Source organism: Sus scrofa, chromosome 2, assembly GCF_000003025.6.
Source record: "Sus scrofa isolate TJ Tabasco breed Duroc chromosome 2, Sscrofa11.1, whole genome shotgun sequence".
Lineage (NCBI taxonomy): Eukaryota > Metazoa > Chordata > Mammalia > Artiodactyla > Suidae > Sus > Sus scrofa.
The window spans coordinates 118,771,641-118,796,752 of record NC_010444.4 but is presented as its reverse complement, the minus strand read 5'-3'; the positions used below and the strand labels follow the sequence as shown (position 1 = coordinate 118,796,752).

At 40.0% G+C, this 25,112-nt stretch overlaps 1 protein-coding gene across 5 annotated transcripts in view; it reads right to left on the bottom strand.

The window, feature by feature from the left end:
* Positions 1-25,112, bottom strand: part of KCNN2 (potassium calcium-activated channel subfamily N member 2) — a 442,972-nt gene that overhangs the window by 85,547 nt on the left and 332,313 nt on the right. For all 5 annotated transcript variants that reach the window (XM_021084636.1, XM_021084637.1, XM_021084635.1 and 2 more), the window contains one exon: positions 22,525-22,943. In XM_021084636.1, the coding sequence (XP_020940295.1) occupies positions 22,525-22,943 (419 nt within the window). The remainder of the gene's footprint in view (positions 1-22,524; positions 22,944-25,112) is intronic.

The window sequence follows — 25,112 nt, the reverse complement described above, 5'->3', positions numbered from 1 at the left end:
CTTGAAAGGATTCAAGAATTCATAACTGGCAACATAACCTTCAAAGTCTCTCCCATCCTGATTATTTCCAAAATCTTGTATATCTGACACACAGATATGTGTGCATTTTAGGACTGTTGGTAGAGGCCACCAGAATTAGGAATGTGGGACTCTTCAGACATGTGTAGGATTAAGACCACATTAGTTCCCAAGATGAGTTTCCTAAGGAGTTGCCTTGTGAATCAGAAGTTAGCAATATATTGAGATTTACGCGGAGTTTATAATATTTAGAAGCATGACAGTTAAGCTCCTAAATCATACCAAGATCTTGGGTAGAACCAATTGCAATAGCTTTCATTTCCTGAATTTAGATTATTGTCATTTCTGCCCTTAGCTTGCTTTCTGTACTTTCATCAAGAGCTTTAATTGCCTTTTCACAGAGAGCAATGGTCATCTGATGAGAATTTCCTTAATATCACTTTCTTGGAGCCTTCACTTCTTTTCCTCTCTTCCTCTCTTCCTTTCTTCTCATCTCTTTAGATGAAGACCAGGCTGGTCTTAACCACCTTATTGTCTTCTTTCAACATCTTTTTGGCATCTCCAAAATAAATCTCGTCATTGCCCTCTCTTCAACTCTCTCCTCCTATGTTGAGTGTATCTTTTTTTTTCATTTTCTAAAGTTTTATTGAAGTATAGTTGATTTACAATGTTGTGATAATTTCTGTTGAACAACAAAGTGGTTCAGTTATACATGTATACACATTCCTTCTTTTTCAGATTCTTTTCCCACACAGATTGTCACAGGATATTGGGTAGAGGTCCCTGTGCTATACTGCAGGTCACCATTGTGCGTATGACCGTACCAAACAGCAAGTGTTATCATTAAATTCCCACAAGATTCCCCATTTCACCAAAGTTAAAATCTCAGATTGCTCTCTGAAGTCTTCTCTCTGACCCCTACATCCCTGGGTACCACTCTCTTAGCACTAGGCATAAGGAAGGATATACTCTTTAAATTCATGCCCCACCCTCCCCCACCACCCAGTCTAGATCCCATGATAGGTTCTCAGCTGGTTTTCCTGTTCTCAGTGCTCTTTCCAACAAGGCTGTCAGGGTTTTCCTTCTCAAGTACAGAAGGCATTTCTATTTCTCAGATACCTAAGACCCATTAGGCCCTCTCCAGTGTCTACTGCAGAGTTTCTGAAAGTGTAGGAATGTAGGCAATGACACAGACCAAAGTTTTAGGTGTTATTAGAGATGAATTTTAGAAGCACAGAGACTCAGGGTTAAAAAATAAGATTTTAGTCATTTACTTTCCTTTGGATCTTTTTCTGATCCTTCTGATATGTCTAAGAAAAAGCACTGGTTACTGTGAGTAGGTCAAGATGGCCCCAGACATTTGCCAATCTCTTTTTAACAAGCCTGTGGACTCAGCTCAGAACAGTAGTGAACGAACTGTGCTATAGAATTTGCTAACAGTGTTAGGTTTTCTGGATTTATTTAGCACAAATACTATATATAGGTTTACTATTGACTATAGTGACAGTCACTTTTAAAGTAAAAGTATTTAAAGGAGTTCCCATCGTGGCACAGTGGAAACAAACCTGACTAGGAACTGTGAGGTTGTGGGTTCGATTCCTGGCCTCACTCAATGGGTTAAGGATCCAGTGTTGCTGTGAGCTGTGGTGTAGGTCGCCAACGTGGCTTAGATCTGGCGTTGCTGTGGCTATGGTGCAGGTTGGCAGCTGTAGCTCCGATTAGACCCCTATCTTGAGAACCTCCGTATACCACAAGTGTGGCCCTAAAAAGCAAAAAATATAAATAAATAAAGTATTTGAGAAAAATAAATGTCAGTTTGATAAAAATTATCATAAAAAACAATACAGGTGACATGACCATCACAAAGGAAATTTAAGGGAAGAGAGCTACAGACTAAAATCCAGACTCCTCATTCTCCTGTGCATCACCCCAAATTGGCTTACTCTGCAGCCACAGCCCTCCTTCATAGATCCCAGCTGTGGACACAGAGGCCTCCATCCAGAGACCATTCCCCACACTTGCCCTCACCCTACTATCTTATTCATGCTGCTCTTTCAGTCTGCACTGACCTTCCTCATTTTTTGATCTTTTGAAATTCTATTTATTTTGAACTCTTGAATCAAAAGCTTTCTTCTCGGAGCTTCCACCGCTGTGGTGCAATGGGATCAGCAGCATTTGGGAGTACTGGGATGTGGGTTCCATCCCCAGCCCCGCACAGTGGGTTAAAGATCCAGCATTGCCACAGCTATGGCTTTGTTTGCAGCTGTGGCTCGGATCTGATCACTGGCCCAGGAGCTCCATATACCACGGAGTGGCAAAAAAAAAAAAAAAAAGTCTTTCCCTAAGTGTTTGAATTCTGATGCAGTGGTCTGTGTGCCTGTCCCTCAGCTGCACCACTTATTATATTCTCTCTTATGCTAGAATTTGTTCACATAGTTGCCTTACTATATTGTAAGTTCTTGGAGGGCAAAGACTATGCCATTTTTATATTTATGCTTCCGATATACATACTGAGTAGGCCAATACAAACATTTGTAAAAGAGATGATTTGTGAGGACTTTTAATCTCTTCTCATTGTCTTCCCCAGGATCCATATGCAGCAATTTTTTCCGTTAATAAATGAGTACCTTGAGAAAAAGGTCTTTAAATAAAGAAGAGCAAGTCTAGGTTACTGAGTGGAAAACAACTTATGGAACACTTCCTAAATTTCTGAAGTGAGTATGTTCTTATTAGCCTCCTCATTTAAACTTACTCTGTTTTTTGGTCTATATGTTTTCATTTTGCTTTGTCTTTGTTGGTTGCTTGGTTTTGTTTTTGGTGGGATTGAGTAGGTAGGTAGCTGTGTTCCATTCTAAGTCTAAGGACTTGAAGAAAGAACCTTAAAAATGAGAATTAACCACTGATTCTCTTATCCAACAACAATGTATTGATTATCTGCCTTGGTTCCAGGTTTCACGCTTAGTGCCAGGCACACAAAAAAATCAGAGCCACCATTCTGCCCTGGAAGAGCTAAGCAGTGAGTCAGTTAACACCACATAGTGAGAAAAGGGGGACAAAAGCTTTGCTGCTTTTCTTCAGGTGACTCTCACCTGACAGTTCAGGAACTTACTGGACACTAGCCTTGTGCCAGCTCATCATGTGCCAGGTACTAGGGATGTATGCATGTCTCTGTTTTAAGTGTATTTGCTACGGTGTATGACTTGTGACTTTCACCTCCTAGAACAGTATCTGGGTCATCAACAACAATGAGCCCCACTGTTATTAAATAATGGACTTAAAGAACTATGGGCTCTAATGATTACAAAAGTGCTAATCATTTACCTGGCAAGATGCCAACTAGTCTCAGTAGAACTTGCTTTCTAAACCCCTCTAGTTAGTTCTGTGCCAATCATCTAGGAGTCTTTAATGCTAGTCTCTTCCCTGAGACCCATGTTTGCTCAGAGAGAACAGCTAAATGCTTATGGACAAAGCAAACTCCGGGTGATAACACAGTCAGACTTAACACCTTGACCTCATCATCACATGGGCCATGAAGATGGGAAGGACTAACCTCATACTGACAGAAGGGTATTAAAAAGATGGCACTCAGGAGTTCCCTTCAAGGCTCAGTGGTTAACAAAGCCACTAGGATCCATGAGTATGTGGGTTTGATTCCTTACCTTACTCAGTGGGTTAAGGATCCGGCACTGCCGTGAGCTGTGGTGTAGGTTGCAGAAGCGGCTCAGATCCCAATTTGCTGTGCCTGTGGCATAGGCCAGCAACCCTAGCTTCACTTCAACCCCTAGCCTGGGAACTTCCATATCCCACAGGTGCCTAAAAAAAATGGCACTCAAATTACCAATGTATATAGTTTGATTATAATGCACTATATCATTACTATTATTTTGAGGATGCCTAGCCATTTCTGGTCCTTAAGAGACTTGCACACACACTGCCTGTTTCTCAGCTTTATGGAAGACTAAGATTCACTCGTTGAAACAACTTCCTTAATACGGAAATGCCACCCGGAGCAGCAGAGGCTCTCCTTTGGATTGAGTCATGCTTTCCCTTTGTGCCTGGGTGGTGATTTTAGAAAAGACTAATTAGCAGAATGGAATGGTTTTCGTAGAATACCAGTGACTAAGTACTGATAATGACAAACTGGGAAACATAAAGGTGGTTCAAACACTGTGCTCCCTTTCAAAACCAAGAAAATTAATTTCAATTTGAATACAAGTGGGCAAATTACAAACACGTTCTTTTACCTTAACAAGACTTAATCCACATGTTGGCTTTTTTGTCTTTTTTTTTTTAACAATTTTACTTAAATATGCTGGTTCGTAAGGAATCATAACTCAAGATTTCTTCCTTTCCAACAAAGGCACTCTAAAAAAAGGAAGTGTAATATATGCTTAGATCAAGAACATTCAAGGCCATGTGCAAAATAGATTGGAAAGTGCTTAAGACAACTTCAGGCTGCACTGCAAAGGTACAAAAATCTGCAACATTCAAAAAATAAACTTGTTTTGAGAAAGAAGCTTGTTGCAATTTTTAGTCACATCCCACCTATCTGTCTTCAGTAAGAAAAATGTGTCCATCAAAAACATTGGGTAAGGAAGGGGAACATTATTTTTACCTAGCTTGGAAACTGCTATGTAACAATAGTCCTCTGGGGCCAGAGCAGGCACAGCCAAAATGAGACAGCCACAGCCACTGGGAAGGATCGCATGGAGGAGAAGGTGGGGAGAGGGGGAAGCTGGGATGTGACACTAATATGAAATTCTTATCAGGCTAAAATGCAGTTCAAGTTCTGGGTCTCCTATAAGATACATTTTGTGAATGCTTTCTTAATTGAATGTAAAAATGTTATCAGAACCATAGTATTGTCTCAGATAGCTGGTATTATAGCCAAATTATAGCTTCTCCCTTTACATTCTTTTGAGGAATGCACATTATGTTTATGGAAAGGGCAGTCATACTAAAGAGAAATAGCAAGCAAACCTCATGGGAGGGCTTAGGAGAGATTGTGTAAGAGAATCAAGTGGGAAGACCCATGTTAAGTAACTTCAGCCACCTTGATAGAAACAGTCCTGCATTTCGAAGCAGAGACCAGAGGACAAAGGCAATCATGATTTGTCATGATGCTGCTCCATTCTGTAACAGCAATATAGTCTGTTTTACCCTTAAAGGTGCCAACAGTAAGCAGCATGAAGCCAATGCTTGACCATAGTTCAGTTTACACACTATGAAGAACAATCCTGCAAGTAAGTGTATATGTGTAACCAATTCACTTTGCTGTAACCTGAAGCTAATAGAACATTGTAAATCAACTATACCATAGTAAAATAAAAAAAAAGAATAGTCCTGCAAGAATACTTCAGACAATTTTCCTAGGCAAAGGAAAGTCATTCTGGCAATGTTTAATGACCACATTTTAACGGCTTCAATTCTAAATCCATCTTTAGATCTGCTCCTCCACAACTTACAGATTAGATTTCTTAATGACTCAGTGTTTCTACTGATGTTATCCAAGATTCGTGAAGTCAGATCCCAGGAGACTAGACTCCATGACAAATCAGAGCACTTCTTTCACATCTTGCTGCATTATTTTAAAATAGGCAGAGGAGGGGGCTTTTGTTTACCATATTTAAGAAATGAACTAGACTGGCATGTAGCCAGTACTAGTCAGTATAGTTTAGGCCACTGACTAACACTGCATGATACTTATACCGAGCACTTGAGTTAATGTCAGTGTTTGATATCTGGTCACCAAAAGTGATTTATATTTAGTCCTACATATATCATAAATATTATTTGAAAAAGGGGGGGGAAGCCCTCCTGATTTAAGCTGTGGCAAATATAAATTCACTGTCTGAACCTCAAAGTAAAATTAGAAAAATCCTTTGTAATTTATAATATCACATTGTGCTTGAAACAAACTTGACAAAAATGATGTTACTTTAAGACTGAAGGTCAGGAAATGTGTTCTGTAAAATGCTACATAGTAAATATTTTAAGCTTTGCAAACTACATATGGTCTCTGTCACATAAACCCCCTCCTCTGCCCCAATTACCTTTAAAAAGGTAAAAACTGTTCTCAGCTTGTGGTCTGTCCAAAAACAATGGGCGTTGGTGCAGGGGTCAAATTTGACTCAAGGACCATAGTTTATGAAGCACTGCTTTAGACAGTTCAGCACCCTGGAAAGAATATTTTCATTTCCTTAATCCACACTGATATATGTCCCTTACAAAAACTGATCAATAAGAAGGACCAATTAAGACAAAGACTAAACCAGATAAGATCTCTAATAAAAAAGGAGAACTGGATAAAGTGCTATGAAAAAAAATTCATTTATTTTTCAGAGAGCCTGCATGGACTCCTTTGGTGCAGTGCTCATATGAGCATATGAGAAAAAGAATCCTGGTGGTTTAAAACTCATGAGGTTGGTTGGTTGTTTTTCCCACATGGCTGTAGTCAGGTTTTTGGAAGTTCTTTAGACCATGGGGAGCAGCCTTTGCTGGGTGCATTTTTCAGAGGAGCAGTGCTAGGTTTTCTATTACTGTTAAGGATGTTTTCAGGAAGTACTCTTGACATTCAATACACTGCAGTTGAGTGGTAGAGGAGACAAAAGCAGTGAGTGATCTTAGAACATGGGGAGTTTCAGGGAAGGAGAAATGGAACGCTGCCTCAGGGGTGCTCACTTCTGTCCTGATGTTTCCCTGCACCGTGGAGCTCTCACTAACGTCGCTTTAGGGTAGGGTTCCATTTGCCCTCCCTTTGCAAACCCTAGTCAGTGACTAGAGCCACACAGATGCTGAGAGCCCATAAAGCAACACTCAACATAAAAGACCAAGAAACCTTGTCAGAAGTCTGTGTGCTCCAGCCAAGTAAATGAAAATACTTGCAGGCTGAACACTGAGAAGGCTTTCAAGCAGTGCTGTACCATGCCTGTCACGTTTCTGTGAGCGCTTCTGCCTGTGGGTCCAGCATATAATGAAGGTTTCAGATTTCTAAGACCAATGTGCCTGCGGTCTTCAAAAGTTCAGCAAGTGCTATTTTTTGCCCTTGCTTCAAAGAAATTTTAAATTAACACAGAGCTCCTCATTAACCTTTGTTAACTTACTAAATGGTAAAATTCTAACTACTCACCAACAAACTGGTTTTTGGAAGATGATAAAGACCTACGAATTTTTTTCCACACAACACACATCATTCCCATTTTTTCATATTCTTCCTAACGACCCTTGTAGGGTTAAACTTTAACACACGAAGTCACTCCTGTCGTGTTACTAATCAGCTTTCTATTGTTCTGACTGATGGGTACACATTTGTGTACAAACATTTACCTTCCAAGTCCTCATGGAGCGATTGTAGTGATATTACCTTGACCTGACAGAATCAGATGACTTGTGCAGTGTTCCGTGACCAAGGTACCAAAGGCTCTGCTCTGTGGGCTCAAGATGGTACCAGATATAGTCCTTATCCCTGAGGGGTTGAATTCAGGTGGGGAGTTGAGCCCATTTGTGCAGAGAGAATACCGCAGACACTCAAAGAATATCTTTCAACTAGAGATGACACATCTCCTAATCGCACCGGGATCATATAAAAGTTTTGAGCGTATTGTGCCAGTGACAAAAGACCACAAGTGCCTTCCTGTTTCTTCTTCCAGACCACATCAAAGCTGCCTGTCATGGCATCTCCAGTCCCCTTTACCATTCAAGATAAAAGCCCCATCCAACCCATCTGCTCCCTCTTGATAAAGGCCAGTGACCTTACTAGCGTTGAGAGAACAGGGATCCAGATGATACAGGAGGTGAATGGTGAATGAAAAGAGGGAAAAAAAGCCATTAATATTTCAAAAATGGAGAAGCCTTAAACAAAATACAAAACCTGACAGAGAGACATCCCACTTCGCACTCACACCCCGATCTTCTCAAAACCTATTAAAACAAACAAAAAGCCTTAATAACTACTAGAAAGCACCACAGGCAGACTACCATAATAGCAGTAGTAAATCTAAGAATAATTATCCTTTTCTAAGCATAAAGCAAGCCAGAAATTCTAAGGGCTGGCTACCACTAGACCAGATTAAAATTTATGACCAAAGCCGATCTTTCTGTACTGGATGCTTCATTTTGTAACATCTTCTGGGACAAAAGCTTAAAGTTACATCAAAATAATAACAGGTGGAGATTCAGGATAATTCTCCATAGACACCTAGCCGAGTCCCAGGTTTGTTCAAACACTCTAATGTGCCCAATCATATGAAATATTGAGAACCATTTCTTTAAATTAAATAAGTTGGGGAGTTACCATTGTGGCTCAGCAGTAAACGAACTTGACTAGTATCTGTGAGGTTGTGGGTTCGATCCCTGGACTTACTCAGTAGGTTAAGGATCCAGTGTTGCCATGAGCTGTGGTGTAGGTCACAGACCTCACTCAGTGTCTTGGATCCAAAGTTGCTGTGGCTGTACAGTCGTGTAGGCCAGCAGCTGCAGCTCTGATTCGACCGCTAGCCTGGAAACTTCCATATGCCACAGGTACAGCCCTAAAAACAACAACAAAATTTGGAGTTCCCATGGGAGGTGAGGGAGTAAGGTAGCTCAGTGGGTTAAGGAAACGGTATTGTCTCTGTGAGGATGTAGGTTCGATCCCTGGCCTTGCTCAGTAGGTTAAGGATCTGGCATTGGTCTCAGATGCAGCTCAGATCCGGCGTGGCTGTGGCTGTGGCTGTGATGCAGGCCAGCAGCTATGCAGTTCCAATATGACCTCTAGCCCATGAACTTCCATATGCTGCAGGAGCAGCCACTAAAAAAAAGAAGAAAAAAAAGAAAGTTACTCCATTTAAGTTTTCACTATGACCACTGGCAAAAGATATTTTCTGTCAATCCAACTCAATCTGAAATACTTTGTGCCTTACACTGTGGCTTTCATATTTATAGGCCATCATTCTTACATGCAGCCTCATAAGAAGTTCTAAAGCCACAACATTAGATATCGCAGTTTACAAAAAAATTTTTAAATTGTATTCTTTCCTGTTAGGATATTAAATACAATTCAATAAACTAACAGACCATTTTATGTAACATATAAAGCCTTTAGAACACTACATTTATGAGATGAGACCCAAAAACAAAGATATTACACACTAGTCACTCAAAACTCTTCTGCCCCTGAGCCACTGTGGAATACCAGAGTGTCGAATATCAATTGCCATGTCCTTGTGATTTGTTCTATGATCACCTGTCACTGTGATACAAAGCACACTCCAAAGAATAGTCAAACAAGGGTCATCCGGTCAGGCAGCCAAGGGCTAGAGCATTACTCTTCTGAAGTTATGACTATGGACTGTCATAAAATCTACCAAGGTCACACAAAGAAGAGAGGGAGATTGATTTTTAACAATCTTTAGCTACATCCCTAAAACAGGGTCAGACATGTTGCAAATGTTTGCCCATGGTCATCAAGAGAGCTGTGAATCAATTAAAACAAATTATTGCCTCAACTAGGGTGAGAGTGTAGACTCTTAAATACCTTCATGGGAGACAAGTCAGGAACATCTTCATCCTAAGTGTAAAAATGACAGAGAGTCTCTGGACTTAATTTTTTCAGAGCTACTACAACTGTCAAAGCAATGCAAAGACTAGAAAGGTATTTTTTAAGTTGAGCTGAAAAAAACAATCTCCCTTGCTTCTTCCTCTCTTTCCTGTTACTAGAAAATAATGGTTACTAGAAATGCAAGACTTCAGGGTAGGGGTAGGAAAAGGGCAGGAAGGAGAAGCAGACACAGCCTCAAACTTAACAAGAGAGTCAGATCTCTTCAAAGAGCTCACAACCCCCTGGGTATGTGTAGAGGGATTTCTTCTTGCATGGCTTTGGGAAGCAAGGCAAGACTGATCAAGAGAAAGGCAAGTATGCCTGGCTTCAACAGGTTCAAAAACACAAGAATGAAAATGAAAAGAAAAGCCACAGAAATCGTATATCTGACAAAGAACAGGTAATCAGAAAATAGGAAGAACCCACACTACTTCAAAAGACAAATGACCCAATTTAAAAATGGGCAAACAATTTCAACAGACGTTTTGGCAAAGAAGACATACAAATAGCTAGTGGTCACATAAAAAGATGGTCAGCATCATTAGTCATTAGAAAACTGAAAATTACAACCACCATTAAGATACCACTTTACACGCACTAGAATGGTTATAAGATTATACAAATAATTCTTTACCACGTGTATATGGTAAAGAATGTATATCCCTATCTGTCTATTTATCTATCTTTCTATCATCTATCTCTGACTGACAATGTTGTCAAGGATGGGGTGAAGCTAGAACCCTCATACATTGCTTATCGCTGGTGGGAATGTACGATGATGTGGCCACTCCTAGATGTCTATCTAAGAAAAACAAAAACATACATTCACACAGAGACTTCCATATAAAAGGTCATAGGAACCCTATTCATAAAAGTCCCAAATAGGCACCCTTCTAAATGTGCATCAATTGGTGAATGTATGAACAAACTGTGGCTTATCCTTATAGCAGAACACTATTTATCAATAAAAAGGAACAAGCTACGATACCTTGTACAACATAGATGAGCACCAAAACCTTTAAGCTAAGTATAAGCCAGATGCAAAAAAGCTACATACTGTCTGATTCCTTTTCTATGATACATTTATTACTGTCTCTCTCCTGTCATCTGAGGAGAGAGCAGTAATAGGGATCGCCTGAGACTGGAGGGATCAGGGACTTAATATAAACGGGAGGGAGGGATTTGGGGAAGGTGAAGCAACTGTTTTAAAACTTGATAGTTGCACAGCTCTAAACAAGTACTACTGAATTATGCAATTAAAATAAGTATGTAAATTATAACTCAAAAAAACTGTTAAAAAAGAAACCCCCAAGAATGACAAGAATCCTCTTTTCACACTCTAGCCAAAAATTACGGTAGAACTCCATGTGAAGTTTGTTTTCTGTTTTTATTATTATTATTATTATTCCTTTATTTCTTCACCCAATATTTATTGAAAAATGACTATGGACTCAAAATGGCTTTGACTTTGCCATCATGTTATGTTTAAATATCTGATGGCTGGGCCTTTTCCAATATCCCTAGGAATTTGGCAGTGATCAGACTATTTATTCATCCATGGGATTCTGAATCGAGGACAAAACAGGCCTGGAACTGGCAGAGCAAGAGTTCAAGAATTGACCGTCCCTTCCATGGGACCTCAGGAAGCATCAATGGAGCACATTCTGCTCGACCGGGTTGGCAAGAGGGGGGATACGGTTCATCCAGTTCTTCTCAAGGGAGTCAAACCAAGCCTCACAATTCTAAAACCCACCTCATTCCCTAACTGAATTCTCAGAACACTAAGCAAGCCCATCAACACGTACTGAAGCTAGCACAGTTCATTGCATATAAAGACACATTTTTTGTCTTAAATCTCTTTGGTTATTTTAGTGCTATTTTGCAAGATAGTAACATTAAAAATAAAGGACATAAACTTTAAAAAGAAAAAGACAAAGAAAATTCTGCAGGCAAGTATGGAACACTTACATTTTCATCAATCAAACCCCATGTCTAAAAAATATGAGAATTTTCTTAAAGACGAAATAGAATGTCATGACACCTACATTGAGCCTTTATGTTCTTTCCTTTTATCTGGCATGATGGAGATTCTGAAGCTGAAGAGAAGAAGGATGCTGCCCAGGACTATATACAAACACCCTGTGCAATGTACTATATGTATGACCCCAGGGGGTTTCCAAAGTGCAAAGATATTGAGGCCCATAATGCATAAAATCTGGACATCAACATGGATGTCAGGATAGAAGGACTGTGACTAGGAGATCAGTGAGGTTGCATTTCTGAGCTGTTTGGCTTCTTGTTTTTTTCTGCTTGAACATAATCAACTGCTGGTATTTTCAAACAGCACTCAAACCAGGATCTCAAAGCATCTTGTCACCAAATATTAATCCTTACTATCATCTCAGGAGGTAGACCAAAGAAAAAAATCCTATCTACATAAGAATGAAGAGAAAAAGTGAGCTTGAGAGAGTTTTGGCTTTTTTTCCCTAAGACTTTAATGACCAATTTATTTGGCAGACGTTATACTGAGCATTGATGCTTTGCAAGGCACAGATGCACGATGAATGCTTTCAAACTGCCGATTTTTATAATTTGAAAGGGCCCATTTTAAAGTTGTGACTCATTTATGAGCCTGAAAATGCTATATCCGTATGTATGAATCAGACCCTGGAAGTATAAGTTTACAAAGTATTACATTACCATCAACCACAAATTACAAACCCATTGATGAAATGCTTAGAGTTTACTTAGCAATAGCTGAAACTTGAAGTGGTAAGAAATAATCTAATTATCCAGGAAACTGTAATAAATCAAGGTGCCAGCAGAATGTTTCCCCAGCACTGCAATGTGTAGTTTGCGACTACTTTTACAACTATTGAAGAAACGGGATCACAAGTAACTAATGGGTTTCAAAGTTAACTCAACAGGAAACGAGGCATCACTAGGGGTCAGGGCTCGAAAACGGGAAGGCCTCTGAGTGAGTCTCCTAAAAATGTAAAACGAAATCATAGATGGCAAATCTAGAAAACAAGCCAGTGTTCCAAAAATGTAGTTTCTCATTTTTTCACTTCTCTTCATGGGATCCTACATAAATAATAAAAAATAAATAAATAGAACAAATGAGACTTTCAGATCCCATCCACCTCTTCTCCTTGAAAAACTGGCTTATGTATGCACACACACTCACACACACTAAAGCAAACAAAAACATTTTTTTGAAACAAGACACTTGAAAATTTGAACCCAGGTTATTTAAGCATTCTAAATGGATTATCACATACTGAAACTTAAAGTTCAATTTTACATAAAATTGTCCTCTCTATAAAAGTCATCAATGAAAATGATCTTAGAGTAACAGGTTCACACCTAATGACAAAAAGGTAACCACCAAAATGGTGAATTAATTTCCTAGACATAAACAACAACAACCATTCTGTATTTGGTTTTAGGGGTTCTCAGGAATAAGAGTACTTATTTTACCCTAGTATGTACAAAATTGAGGTGATATTCAGGGCCCCTATTCAAGAGAAAGTGGAAGCCCAATTCATCTACGAACTGGCACTAAAAGGATGAAAATCTGTTTAGTTTCTCTTTTTTTTTGTCTTTTTGCTGTTTCGTGGGCCACTCTCACGGCATATGGAGGTTCCCAGGCTGGGGTCGAATCGGAACTGTAGCCGCCAGCCTACGCCAGAGCCACAGCAATGCGGGATCCAAGCCGCGTCTGCAACCTACACCACAGCTCACAGCAACGCCGGATCATTAACCCACTGAGCAAGGGCAGGAATCAAACCTGCAACCTCATGGTTCCCAGTTAGATTCGTTAACCACTGCACCACGATGGGAACTCCAGTTTCTTTCTTCTTCTTCGTTTTTTTTTAATCCTTATTATTTATTGCTTTATAACTAAGCAAAACTTAGTGACTAAAACAGCAGACATTTATAATGTCACAAGTTCTGTGCATCAGGAATGGAGTAGCTTTCCTGGGTGGTTCTGGGTCAGGGTCTTTCATAAGACTACAGTCTTTTCAAGGCTGTAGGAAGGATCTGCTTCTGAGGTCACTCATGTGGTTGTTGACAGGTCCCAAATGATCTGTTTCTTCTTTTTTATTTTTTTAAGTTTATATGATTTTTTATGTTTTCCATTACAGTTGATTTATAGTGTTCTGTCAATTTCTACTGTATAGCAAAGAGACCCAATCATACACATATATTTATATATATATATTCTTTTTCTTACATTATCCTCCATCATGTTCCATCACGAGTGACTAGATACACTAGATACACTAGATACAGTTCCTTGTACTATACAGCAGGATCTCATTGCTTATCCACTCCAAATGCAATAGTTTGCACTTTTTAACCCCAAACTCCCAGTCCCTCCCACTCCCCCTCCTTGGCAACCACAAATCTATTCTCCAAGTCCATGAGTTTCTTTTACATGGAAAGGTTCATTTGTGCCATATATTAGATTCAGATATGTAATATCATATGGTATTTGTCTTTCTCTTTACGACTTACTTCACTTAGTATGAGAGTCTCTAGTTGCATCTATGTTGTTGCAAATGACATTATTTTGATCTTTTTTATGGCTGAGTAGGATTCCATTGTGTATATATATCACATTGTCTTAATCCATTCATCTGTTGATGGACATTTAGGTTGTTTCCATGTCTTGACTATTGTGAATATCGCTGCAATGAACATTCGGGTGCATGTATCTTTTTCAGTGAAAATTTTATCTGGATATGTGCCTAAGAGTTCTATTTTTACTTTTTTGAGGCACCTCCATACTCTTTTCCACAGTGGTTGCAAAATAAGATATTCTCATCCTATAAGGGCTTTCCTAAGCAACTCTTTTATAATACTGATGTCTGAAGACAACCAATCCTTGGGTTAAAAATAGCTATTTTATATGAAATGTATGTTGTACAAGGTTTTATTGTGGGACATGATTTGACTGTGATATTCTACAATATTTTATGGAATAATAAAGCAAGTTTCATCTGCATTTCAGAAATCACCTTCCAGGCGCCTAACAAATGTGACTATTAGTGACAGTGCTAAAAAAATACAGTCTAAATTAATTAAAGGAAGAAATTAAACAGTTTTAAGACACTGGATAGTAGATTCTAAACACAATTGAAATTCTATTCCTTAGGTTGTCTTGGATAATTCAAAAAATAAATATTGGAAGTTCTTTTGGCTCAGTGGTAATAAGCCCTACTGGTATCCATGAGGGCATGGGCTCAATCCCTGGCCTCACTCAATGGGTTAAGGATCTGGCATTGTCATAACCCATGGTGTAGGTCACAGATGTGGCTCAGATCCCATATTGCTGTGGCCGTGGCATATGCTTATAGCTGTAGCTCCAATTTGACCCTAGCCTGGGAACTTCCATATGCCATGGGTGTGGCCCTAAAAGGCAGAAAAAAGTATATATATATTTTTAAAAACTAAATCAATAAATATCAAATTTATTTTCATCTGTTTTTCAGTAATGGAAAGAATTTATTCTTGATTCATCTAAAATGCAGTTTAGATTATTGGAAGCAATTGAAAATAAATTTCATTGTTTGCTTCTCTGGTTTTCCCACTTAGAAAAAAAAAAAGCAAACCATTCTTGTGTCATTTTTAGAAAAACTTATCTAACTAAAGCTTGTTAGTTAATGCATACTTAAATACTCTTAGAGATAAAACAATGAGATGAGTAAAAACTTGGGTACTAATGTCTTATCTAAAGGAATCTGTTCCAGTGACAGAAACAGTGCCTAGCATCTCTATTTTATCACAGGTTTCTACATCTACTTTTCTGCTTGGTAACATTGCCACCAAAGTTCCCAGCCTGCTTTTCTTTCCCCTTTCTTCCTTGCCATCCCAAAGTTGGCCCCTCTCCCACATTATAAAACTTGTGGCAAAAAGAATAAGACTACATTGAAAAGAACTGTTTTGGTTTTTTGTTTGTTTGTTTGTTTGTTTGTTTAATTCCCAAACTGGACATTCTGCAACTTCAGTATTGACCTAGCACTATGTTGGCCAAACGAATGTTCTTTTCCCCTCTTGGGTATTCTCAATACACATTTATATATTAAATGCTCTGAGGACTTTTATGGTAAAAAAGAAAAGTAAAACACTTTTCTTTGCAGAACATAGCCCTGGCACATGGTATCCAGTCCTACCCCTTGCAAAACAGCTATAATCTTCCTCAGAAACAGTGTCCAGTGAAATATGCTTTGGGTTGAACACTCATCTATACTATCTTTACAAAGCTAGGGAAGCCTCAAAAGGTTTAATTCAGGACTGGATAATTCCCAATTTTCAGAACCCTAAGATCTGAGATTTAGACTTTGAAGATATAAATGTTCTTGAGGTTTCTCCTGAACAGCACCAGGCCACATGTCCCAGGCTGCTTCAACAGAGAATGTTCTTTGCAAGCTTGATGTGCACCTCAATGTAAGGCCAGACCAAAACCAGAGGCAGAAGGGATATTGTGGTCTGGTCTGGGGCAACCTTCTCCTGACAAATGGAGACCACAGAAATAATGCCAGATATTGCCATTCCATTTCTTCTAAAGAGGAGGGGAGGGGGAGGAGAGGAGGTGAAAGGAGGGGAGAGGGGAGGAGAGAGGATGAAAGGAGGGGAAGGGAGGAGAGGAGAGGGGAGGGGAGGAGGGGGAGGAAAGGGGGCAAGGGGAGGAGAGAAGAGGAGAGGGGAGGAGAGGAGAGGAAGCGGGGAGGAGAGGAGAGAAGGGGGAGGAAAGGAGAGAAGGGGAGAGAGGAGGGGAGAGGAAAGGAGAGAAGGGGAGGAGAGGAGGGGAGAGGAAAGAAGGGGAGGAGAAGGAGGAGAGAAGAGGGGAGGGGAGGAAAGGAGGGGAGGGGAGGAGAGGAGGGGGAGAGGAGAGAAGAGAAGGGGGAGGAGAGGAGAGAAGGGGGAGGAAAGGAGAGAAGGGGGAGGAAAGGAGAGAAGGGGGAGGAGAGGAGGGGGAAGGAAAGGAGGGGGGGAGGGGAGGAGAAGGAGGAGAGAAGAGAAGAGGAAAGAGGAGGGAAGAGAAAGGTAGAGAGGAAGGAGGGAAGGAAGGAAGGATGAAGGGAAAGGAAGGAAGGGAGAGAAAGGGGAAAGAAGGGATAGAGGGAGGAAGGAAGAAAGCAAGAGACAGAAAAAACAAAAAATGAAAAGAGTTCTTTGTACTTATAGGTGAAATCAGAGGTACATGATCTACCAGGGAATGTAATACCATCAGGAATAGATACCTCCTACAGGATGCCCTCCTCATTAGTAGAGAACCTTCTCCAGAAACCTCTAGATAGGCTGTGCCCTGCAGGAGATGAATAGGTTTGCAAAACAAACTGCTCCAAAAAGCCATCTGCGCCCCGCCCCCAACTTCTCTCCCTCAAGAGCTCCTCCTGTAAAAAATATTCTTAGAGGTATATTCTCATTAACTAAGAAGAGAATTTCTATCAGGTGTGAATCCCCTTTATATGGAAGGAATGTTTGGATGAACCAAAGATGGACCTAGCAGAGCTCATCCAAATACAAATTCCAACCAAAACATAGGAGAGTTGTGTGTTCTATTTAAGCACTGCAAACTTTACAAAAGGAAGGAAGGGAGGGAGGAAGGAAGAGAAGGAGGGAGGGAGAGAGGGAAGGCAGGCCAGAAAGTAAACATTTAAGGAATGTAAGATGCAAGCTACTCACATTCAAAATTAACTTTGTAGAAAACAAAGCAAACATTTTTTAAAATACTTGTATCTGACAAGTCACAGTCCACAGGGTTTGTGTACCAAAACGAGAAATTTAATGAAAACCAAGATGTGGAAAATCTTCCACTTGCACAATGCTGGTTAATGAGTTTCTTTTATTTTACACATGTGCACAATTACAAAATGTTACTTGTGGAAAAGAAAAGCTGATTAATCCATTTCGTTTGCAATGAAGAATCCAAGGCCAAAAGAAGCAAGCTGGTTAGCCTCAGGTCACTCAGCCCCTAAACTGCACACTGGAACTAGACCCCAGTGTCCCAATCCTAAGTGTGGGCTCTCTCTGTTCCTACACTATGGATTCATTCCCTTCAGGTAACTACTGGCTACCGACTTTCATTTTAAATATGAAACAGGTAATTTTCATTTTCTCGGCCTCTTTATGGGAAAACAGAGATGGTCTGTCATCTAACAATCTCAGCCTATTAAAAATCACATATACTGAAGTTCCCATTGTGGCTCAGTGGATTAAGAACTCAATTAGTGGAGTTCCCTTTGTGGTTCAAAACAAACAATCCTGACTAGTCCATGAGGATGTGAGTTTGATCCCTGACCCTGCTCCATGGGTTAAGGATCCAGTGTTGCTGCAAACTGTGGCAAAGGTTGCAAATGTGGCTCAGATCCTGTGTTGCTGTGGTTGTGGTGCTACAGCAGCAGCTCTGATTCAACCCCAGCCTGGGAACTTTCATATGCTGAATGTGTGGCCATTAAAAAAAAGAAAGAAAGAAAAAGAAAAGAAAAAGAAAACAAACACCACAAATACTTTGGGTTGCAAAAAAGATTTGGCCCAGCTTACCTCAGGCTTTACAATGGGTTAAAACAGCTAAGATGAGCCATTTTCAAAAGAAAGTAAAATGATGTACATGATTTTAAAGAATTTGTGTGTGTGTGTGTGTGTGTGTGTATTTTCAGGGCCACACCCACGGCATATGGAGGTTCCCAGGCTAGGGACTGAACCCGCATCCTCATGGATGCTAGTTGGGTTCATTAACCACTGAACCAGGACCGAAACTCCTGATCTTGAGGCCATGTTATTTCACTGGCCCTTGGGAAGCAGATGCACTGTGGACCACCCACAGGGACACGTGTGTTGTTCAGTTATGCTTTTATCCCCACCCATGTTGTTATGTCTAACTTTTAATGAAGAGTCATCGTCATAAACTAAACAGGTATAACAACTAAGATTTTCCATATTTATTCTTCAAACTTTATAGGTACAGCTGCTCCAGAAAATATCACAAGCCTCTAAATACCATGCTTGCTCAGAAACAAAGCATTACCATAAGGAGTCTACCTTTCTTTAAAAAGGAAAACCTTTAATCCCTCAAATTCCATATTTATGTAGAGGAGTTCTAAAAAAGATTCAGATGCATAATATTAAAAACCGGTCCCTACAGAATTGCTCCTAAAAGCATGTGGACTCAACAAACATGCCGGCCTCAGCTCCCTTCTGAGACCCCCCTTAAAATGACTAGAAAATAATCCTTCCAGAAAAGCCTAAACCCAAAAGGAAAAGAAGAATGGGTGACAAGACAGCAATGGAGGCTAGAAAGCCAACCGACAAGCGATAAATGACTTACCTGACTTGAGAAGGGAGATTTCTGGACCAGCAGGTGAAAAACCAGGAAGCAACTATACCCACCCTGAGAACCAGCAACCTTGCCCCCTACCCCCGCTCCACACACACACACACACACACACACACAAACACACACACACCACCAAAGACACCAGTACCTCCATGACAGGAGGTAAACACAGAGCTTTCCATGGGAAGACAGGGTGAAAAACTGCATAAAGCCAGTAGACACCTAGATTCCCTCTTTTGCTCTGGGTAATAACTGGTTATGCCTTTTGCCAACCTGGCAGAAGTCTGGAAATGTAGCATCTGGAGAGGTAAAACACAAGCTCTGGGGACTGACTGCAGGGCATCCAGTGCTGGAGGCAGCAGGTCTACTCCACTGTGACAAGGAAGAGGAATAAATGTTCACATATTAATTGCTAAGACCTCTTCTTTGACCCATCTTTCCATTTCCAGAGTACTGCCATCCAGGCACACACTTTCATGGCAGGACCATAAAAAAAAAAAAAAAGAAAAGAAAAGACTTCCCAGGAGCCAGTTAGATTGTTCAGAGAGAAATAAAATTGTGTGAAGACACTGAAATCACTGTTCTATACCCCCACCCAAATCGCTCTGTAGTGAAGCCCACGGTTGACAAGTTCTAGATTTGTATAGAAAGCCTCCAATCAGGTTTTTAGTGCCTCGATCTTAAGTATGAGCAGACAATCAAGGAAAGCTAAACACTTAAGGAAAGCTTCTAAAACAGATGGAAGCAAACAGCGACAACAATGACAACAACAGCAACAAAACAGAAAAATCAATCTCTGGGGAAACAAAAAATATACGAAGAGAAAAAATTTCAAAAATTATCATTAACATCTCTAGAGATATAAACAGTACATCCATGAAAAAAGCCACGAGGTTATTTTTTAATGGGTATTTGGGGATCAAATATGAGACCCTGGAAATTAATACACAGTAAAGAATAAATAAAACTCCAAAAGAAAGGGTGTGAAAGATAAAACTGAGCTTACCGTCCATACGTGGAACAAAAACAGAGATGGAAAACAATACAGAAAGAAAAAAAAAAGTATTAGAGGAGGGCCAATATCCATACAACAATAAAAAAAGAGGAACAAAAACCATTAAATAATACAAGAACATTTCCAAGAACTGAAGAGATTAATTCCATGATTACACAAGTCCACTGGATTAAAAGAGAAACCAGAACATACCGTGGTGCAATTTTAGATCATTGATCCTAAAAGCTTCCAGGAAAAAAAAAAAATTAAAAAATGAGAATAGCATCAGACTGCTGGACCCCAGATGGCAGAGGAAAATGAAGCCTTCAATATTCTGAGAGAAAGTGACTTTCCATCTAGAGTTTTCTATCTGGTACAGTCATCAATGAAGCAAGAGAGAAGAAGGAAGACTGGCATACCTGCAAGGTCTCAAAGAACCTCTCTCACCCACTACCTTCTTTTAGAAGCTACTAGAAAATGGATTTTGCCAAAATGAGGACATAAATGAAGAAAGACGAAGAAATGAAGTTCAAGAAAAAGGGCGCTCAACATACAAACAAGGCAAAGGAAATCCCCAAATGATGGACAAGCAGTTTAGAGAGTCTCAAGAAGTTCAAGGTGAAATTGTTAGATTTCCCCAATATACATAAAGCTAGTAAAAGGGTATTTACATGGTGTGCGAGAATTTAGAGATGATGTAGTGGTAAGTACAGAGAAAACGAAGCAAATAAAACTAGGCCATTATTAACTCCAGAGAAAATACAAAGATGTGCAGAAGAGGCAAATGATAATATACTATATAGTTCAACTATAAGTAGAGTTCATATAATCATAATAATGTCAATATGGAATATAGATTATTGGTGTTTACATAACTTACTAGGAAGATGAAAATTACTCTTTTGGAGGGGAGAGTTGTGAAGAGGTGTGCATGTGCAAGTGAAAGAAAACAAAGCCCCAACTTCCCTAAAAACCTAGAGGAATCTAGATGCAGCAATATAAGCAATACCATGTAGAAATATGGAAAGCAATTATCAAAGAAATGGGTAATTGAATTGAAGGCGATTACTTCTGGAAAGCAGAATGCCAGAGGGGTGTTCGAGGTTTACTACTTTTGCAACAGTTTGCACACAGATATTCTTCTTTGTTAGCATGTATGTACAAATCTTTAACTTTTAAACTAGGTTTAAAAACACACAGTTAATACAAACACCAACATCCTAATATTTAACAGTCAGGGGGAGGGAGTGAGATGGACTGGGAATCTGGGGTTAAAAGATGCAAGCTGGAGTTCCCATCATGGCGCAGCGGTTAATGAATCCGACTAGGAACCATGAGGTTACAGGTTCAGTCCCTGCCCTCGCTCAGTAGGTTAACGATCCGGCGTTGCCGTGAGCTGTGGTGTAGGTCGCAGACGCGGCTCGGCTCCCGCGTTGCTGTGGCTCTGGCGTAGGCTGGCAGCTACAGCTCCGATTCGACCCCTAGCCTGGGAACCTCCATATGCCACGGGAGCGGCCCAAGAAATAGCAAAAAGACAAAAAACAAAACAAACAAACAAACAAAAAAAAGATGCAAGCTATTGCCTTTGGAATAGATAAGCAATGAGATCTTGCTGTATAGCACTGGGAACCATATCTAGTCACTTACGATGGAGCATGATGGAGGATAATGTGAAAAAAAGAATGTATATATGTATGTGTGACTGGGTCACTTTGCTGTGCAATAGAAAACTGACAAAACACCGTAAAACAACTAGAATGGAAAAAATAAACATCATTTTAAAAAACAGTTCTATAAATATCTACATCATTCGTATGTGTCTATTGCGAATTTCAACTGGAATTTTCTTCACCAAGGTCACAAGAGTTTTCCCCCCTCATTATGACAGAGTTCCTCCCATTTATGCAACAAATCTATTTTTGTTTGTTTGTTAAATGGCAAGGGTCATATCACTGATGTTCTAACTGATTAACTAAGACTCACAGAACAGCTCCTGAGTTCTGAGGCTGTATATAGCTCTATACCCAGAGTTCTTCAGACAATAAAACAAATACACGTGGCTCCTTTTCACAGCTGTTGAAAGTTCAATAAAACCAAATATATACCTATAAGCTCCTTATTATCAACCATGTGATCCCTATTATAAATAGGCACTATTGTCAACAAACCACTGTGAGGTATTCCCTAAAAGTTTAGACATCTTGCATCACCACTTTTTGCTGGATTTCTGTCTCAAGCAACACACTAACTGAAGAGGCATCAAAATGATTCAGCATTACCATTAAACAAATATTTCTCACGAAAGTCGCCTACATGACTTATAGGTCTCCAAGTTTTGACATGGATTATAAAGGCAATCCTCTAGTGAAAACTGATCAAATTAGAAAGGAAAACACATGGCCATCAAGACACTGCTGTGTGCAAAAAATCTTAAGGACAATTTTGTCTCATTTAAAAGAAGCCCACCTGGAGAACCCCAGATTTTCTAGAGTAAGTCTCTACATGCTTCTGGTCTAAAATGCGTTCTTTCTCCCACTTTCAAGGACACCACATGGCAAATGACGTTCTCAGGAAAAGAAACAAACTTACCTTTCACAAGCTCGGACTGTCCATGCGGCAATTATCCATAATGAGATACTAAAAACCAAGAGTACAGTTCCTGGGCATATAGTCATTAAAGTCTTCATAACAAAACGCGTATTGAAGTTTATCTTATTAAGTGCTCCAATGCTTCTAGAGGAGGCATCAGTGAAAAGTTTGCTATGTAAAAGCATGACTCTGGCAATCAGATAGAGTCTTAAGAACATTGGTATAGATAAAATAATATCCACATCAGCGGTGGTGGTGGATGGGGCATAGGAGAAGGCAAGCCGGGCCGTCCATGTGAACGTATAATTCCCAGGTATGGGATGAATAGCACACACCAGTATTTCCAAGCAGATGAAGAAAATACGCTCATAAGTCATGGCTATTCTCCAGTCATCTGCTCCATTGTCCACCATGAACAACTGAAAAAATAAAGTAGAAAATCAGCTTCAGTATGGCATGAATGGTCCACAAGTGTTAGCGCAGATTTTTAAAATACATAACAGGTGACTTTTAGCAATCATGGAGAGCTATAGGTCATACCTTCTAAATGCCAGCCAGGTACACTATTTTTAGAAAATGGTTTTGGCACAAAAGGAGAACTTTATTTTGTAAAAATTAAAATTAACAACTTGCTCTACAGGAGCTGAAGCTACTTTGCAGTCCATGCCCCTGGACAGTCATGTAAGTAACATCATTTTAAAATAAAGGGCTTGGGCCTGTCAGTAACATACCTCCCCCTTAGATGAAGTCAGAAGGACTTGCCTTATAACAAGTTGCTCTCCTCGTTAAGGGTCTGGATCTAAACCTTGACCAATTCTATCCATAATCTCAGTGAAATCTACTTAAAATGCCTCTGAGATCAGTTATTCCCTATAATGCAACAGTACATGAGCATTCTTACAGGAAATCCTATTCTGTCTTCAGAGAGAAAATCACCAGGGACCAGAGACAGATGTGGCAAAAACATTTCTTCTAGCTTCTTCTTTACTGCTCTTTTTTTTTAAATGTTGTCTCTTCTGCTTTTCCTTAGCCCTTGGACTATTAATTTCTTCTCTCTCTCTCTCTTTTTTTTTTTTTTTGGCTGTACTCATGGCAGGTGAAAGTTCCTGGGCCAGAGATTGAACCTGAGCCACAGTAGTGACAACAAGGCACAGCAGTGACAATGCTGAGTCCTTAGGTGCTAGGGCACTAGGGAACTCTACTAATTTTTTTTTCTTTTTTAAGACTGCACCTGTGGCATATGAAAGTTCCCGGGCTAGGGATTGAATTAGAGCTGCAGCTGGGGGCCTATGCCACAACCACAGCAATGCTGGATCTGCACTGCATCTGCGACCTATGCTGAAGCTTGGAGCAATGATGGATCCTTAAGCCACGGGGTGAGGCCAGTGATCGAACCCATATCCTCAATGGACACTATAGTGGATTCTTAACATGTCGAGCCACAAAGTGAACTCATACTAATTTGTTTTAATCTTTCCTTTTTAAATAAAGATTCCTCTTTCATTCCTCATTCCACAATGAAAGAAAACAAAAAGAAAAAGGAAAAAGAAAGAAAGGAAGGAAGAAAAACAGTAAAAGGAACGGAAAAGAATGTTTCCTGTCTTCCCTGGCTGTTCAGTAAACAAGTCCACAAGCAACCAGAGGCATCTGGAAACGTGTGGTGACATTTCTGACTGCCGCAGTGACTTGTGAAGGCTACTGGCATTTAGAGCCAGGAAGCCAGTGTTGCCAAGCATGCTGCAATTCTGAGAGTCCCACGCAGAAAAAAAGACCTGTCTGCCCAGAATGCTGACAGTGCCCCCCCCACAGAGAAAGATGACAAATTCCCTGCCTTTGGGGAAGTAGCCAAATTACGTAGAAAGCCTGAGATAAAAGCAACCCAAGTGAGAACGGTGTGTTCTCAGGTAAGTGAGTCGCAAAGAAAGTTGGCTGAGCAGATCTCCACTACGCCTGGGTGCTTTGATCTCTGCTCCTCCAGAGTCAGGGAAGTCATTTGCCCACTACTCAGATGCTTACAAATGCTCATTCTAGGTTAATTATCCTGCAGGTCACAGCTACCTCCCAAGCAATTATTCAAGCATTCAATGCTGCTTTGCAAAGACAGGATCTGAGGACAAAAATCATGACTTCTTTCTGTAACCTCAAAAAGTTGGTGAACTGGCAGAATCTTTCTCAAACATAAGGAAATTTTTAACAAATTAAGTTATGGCAACATAATGACTTTAGCTATGTCTTTTATCATAACTTTGTTCATCCAGAGACCACTCAGTGATAAATAAATGCTAATAAACAGTACAAATTATATTTTCTAACTTTTTTTTTCCTCCAGACCCACAGTATATGGAAGTTTCTGGGCCAGGAACTGAGATCCATCCAAGCCATAGCTGTGACATACACTGCAAGTGCAGCAAAGCCAGGTCCTTAAGCCACTGTCCTGGGCCAGGCATCAAACCCATGCCTCTACAGAGACCCAAGCTGCTGCAGTTGGATTCTTAACCTACTGTGCCATAGCAGGAGCTCCTCTACTTTCCAATAAAGAAAATGGTCATAAATAATGCCACCAAGTTGGCTATAGAAATATTCTTGTT